Below are 3,142 nucleotides of genomic sequence, written 5' to 3' on the forward strand. Positions count from 1 at the left end.
CTATGGCGGCGGCGGAGGTGGGCTATCGGAGAGGATGGGTTGGGTTTTTCAATTTTTTTTAATTATTTAAATAGATTTTAAAATAGAGTTTTTGTTAAAATTAATTATTTCGCTTTGTTGACATGGCTTTATTTGCATTATTTTAAAAAAAAAAAAAAAACTCAGGAGTAACGTGACATGGCTCCATGTCACTTGTCCTTTGAGCTTATGTGACTATTTTTCCATGTCATATAAAAAAAGAAAATTAAGGCAAAATGATGATATAAAATAAAAATAAAAATTATATACACGCGTGTCTTGGATAAATAAAGACTCCTAGGGTTCAAATGACACATTTTATCTTATGTTCGGGGGTTCGGATGGTCAACATTTCGGTTGGGCATTTTATGTTGTTTTCCCTATAATTTTGGCAAAAATCGGGATAAGTTATAGGAGTAGGTCTAAAATGATCATAACCATCTAACTATTCACTTATCAAATTTGGCCTATAAAATAAAAATAAAAATTATATACACACATGATGTTTTCGTGGATATATAAGGACTCTTAGTCAGCAATTCGTTAATAGTGAGGGCAAATATAACAAGTTTTTTAACGGAAGGATTAATATGAACTAAAGCTCTAACGGAGTGCAAGTCTAAACTATAAACAATAGTTCGAGGTTAAATTTGACACTTTCCGTAATGATTAGCCGAAGGAGCAGGTAACGTAATTAGTTTACTCGAGGGCAAATACGGGTAATTTTTTTGATATCTATGGGTATTTTATGTTGTTTTCCCTATAATTTTGGCATAACAAATGCCCAAAGTAGCACAGTTTTCTTTTGTTCCTTTTTCATCCGAAGAGTAAAGTGGATTTACCCAATTTTTTCACCTCGACTCAGCTTAACTCTTGTCGCCATCGACTAGGAAACATGTTCCATCTCCGGCAATTCATTTGCTCCATCTTACTTGCTTTCGTACTCTACTCTTCTCTTCAGGTAAAACTTGAACAATAAAGTCTTGCTTATTCTTGTAGTGGTAATGTTAAACCCTAACTTATACTCATTTGATAACTTTCATTGCAGGCACAGGCAAATTCCTCTATCTCTTCAAGACCCACTTCCCGTTTCTCAATCGCTCTCCAAACCCTTCAAAGTCGAATCCAGTAAATTTCTCTCACTGTATTAATATCTATTACTCTCTCTATTTCAATTTATCTGTCTTATTACTTGCCTTTTTAGTATTTTTTTCAAAAAAAAAAAAAAAAAATGTCACTTTCTATATCCAGTACTTCCTCTGTTCTAATTTATGTGGCACGATTCGAATTTCATGAGTCAAAACAGTTTAATTTTGATCGTGAATTCGAGCATGACATCTTTTAAGTTTCTTAAAAATAAAATTTACATATTTAGAAACTACTGTAGAAAGTATTATAAGTCACGATAATTGACAATTCAAATGTTTAAAAGATATATGAAAAAATTATGGTCAAAAGAAAGACTTGTTTGAATCTTGAAATCTGAAAGGTGCCACGTAAATTGGGACAGAGGGAGTAACTCCTTAGCTTATTCTTAGTTTTCTATTACTACTTGCTGTCTCTATTGCTACAGTTTTCTTACTATCCCATTGTGTTACTGCATATGTTTTATAATTGTTGTGTTTCTGCTTTACTTGAGCCAAGGGTCTATCAGAAACAACCTCTCTTTCTACCAAGATAGGGGTAAGGTCTGCATACACTCTACCCTCTCCAGGCCCCCACTTGTGGGATTACACCGAGTATGTTGTTGTTAGGGAGTAACCAGGCCCCACTTGTGGGATTACACCGAGTATGTTGTTGTTAGGGAGTAACTCCTTACACCTATCGTACATGACATATTCAAGACCACAAGATTCAAAAGTGTTTTTTATTTTCTTAAACTCCATGACGAGTCAAACTAAGACAACAAATTGAAAAGGAGGGAATCGTAATTTTAATTTTTTTTAATTGCTCTGTTCAGTTAGCCATACCCTGGTTGAAAACTGAGTTCCTGTGTATGAATACTTTTGCATTAAGGTACACATTTCAGGATGTGGAGTTACTGCGACGTGCGATGACGCACGCATCATACTCTGGAGAGAACAATAGAGCTTTGAGCATTTTGGGAGAGAAGGTAATTGAGGGTTCAGTTTCTCTGCAATTGCTCAGCAAGAACATCGATATGTCACCCAAGGATCTCAACCGGGCTATTGTGGATCTATCTTCCAATGTGGTAACATCGTGTGTTGCTGACGGAGAGCGCCTAGATTTGCAGAAGATAATCAGGGTATCACGGAAGACCAATTCGTCGGCTCCTGCAGTGGTTTGTGGTGCTTTCCGGGCAATGTTTGGAGCAATTGCGATTGACAAGAGTAGCTTGGATAGTGCTGGAAAGGTATTCTTGAGCGTTCATGGGAAAGGCATGGAGAAAGCTGTGGCGATGTAAGTAAAGTGATGGTGATGTAGATGTTGATGTTGGCTGATATATTTCTAGTCAGAGGGAACTTTGTTTATTAGAATGTCTTAATGAGTTGCACTCTGTGTTTAGCTTAGTATGTGCTATGTAACTAGTTGACTTGGTAATAATTAAACTTATGCTGTGTATCTAAATTGTTTGTGTGCACTGCAAGTGGAGACCTTTTTTTATATAACGGAGAGATCGCTGCGCATCGTTCAAAACACTGGTTAGAAGTTAATATCTTTTGAGGCGTAAAACTAGTATACATATTGACATGAGCCATCTGTGATAATTGCATGCCCACTGTCTAGCAATCTTTTATTCAAACAAAATGTTATTTTTCACAGAGATCATCCGGGTTTTATAATTAAGATATTGAAGCAGGTATGCTTTTTTGAAGTGGAAAAGATTACATTCTTCTCTTTGGTAATAGTTAGAACATATTGGGGGCAAATTCCATTATTCCATATAATGGTAATGCCAGTAGCAGTTTGACATGATTTTTACTTGTGATCACAAGATTAGTCTGAGTAAATTTATCATCAAAAAGATTAGTCTGAGTAAACGAATACTGTCTTTCCTTGTAATTTTTTAATTTATCAGATTTTCTTGTGCATTTTCCCAACTAATCTGGTCAATCAATACGTGTATTTTGATCATTTCGTAGATCAGGCTTTTATTACTAGT

General features: G+C 35.4%; 1 protein-coding gene across 1 annotated transcript; it reads left to right on the forward strand.

Moving 5' to 3' along the window:
- Window positions 1–738: 738 nt before the first annotated feature.
- LOC132055841 (protein NUCLEAR FUSION DEFECTIVE 2) lies at window positions 739–2,654 on the forward strand. The gene is made up of 3 exons (XM_059447839.1): window positions 739–979; window positions 1,067–1,146; window positions 2,035–2,654. The coding sequence occupies exons 1-3, from the start codon at window positions 914–916 to the stop codon at window positions 2,441–2,443; spliced, it is 555 nt and encodes a 184-aa protein (XP_059303822.1). The 5' UTR covers window positions 739–913; the 3' UTR covers window positions 2,444–2,654.
- Window positions 2,655–3,142: the final 488 nt, after the last annotated feature.

Source organism: Lycium ferocissimum, chromosome 5 (assembly GCF_029784015.1).
Source record: "Lycium ferocissimum isolate CSIRO_LF1 chromosome 5, AGI_CSIRO_Lferr_CH_V1, whole genome shotgun sequence".
In the NCBI taxonomy this organism is placed as follows: Eukaryota; Viridiplantae; Streptophyta; class Magnoliopsida; order Solanales; family Solanaceae; genus Lycium; species Lycium ferocissimum.

Excerpts from the sequence above, each read along its gene's own strand:
- LOC132055841 (XM_059447839.1), top strand. The coding sequence starts at position 914 with ATGTTCCATCTCCGGCAATTCATTTGCTCCATCTTACTTGCTTTCGTA. Across the intron at positions 980-1,066 it reads TACTCTACTCTTCTCTTCAG|GCACAGGCAAATTCCTCTAT; the intron begins GTAAAACTTGAA and ends CTTTCATTGCAG. Across the intron at positions 1,147-2,034 it reads ACCCTTCAAAGTCGAATCCA|GTACACATTTCAGGATGTGG; the intron begins GTAAATTTCTCT and ends TTTTGCATTAAG.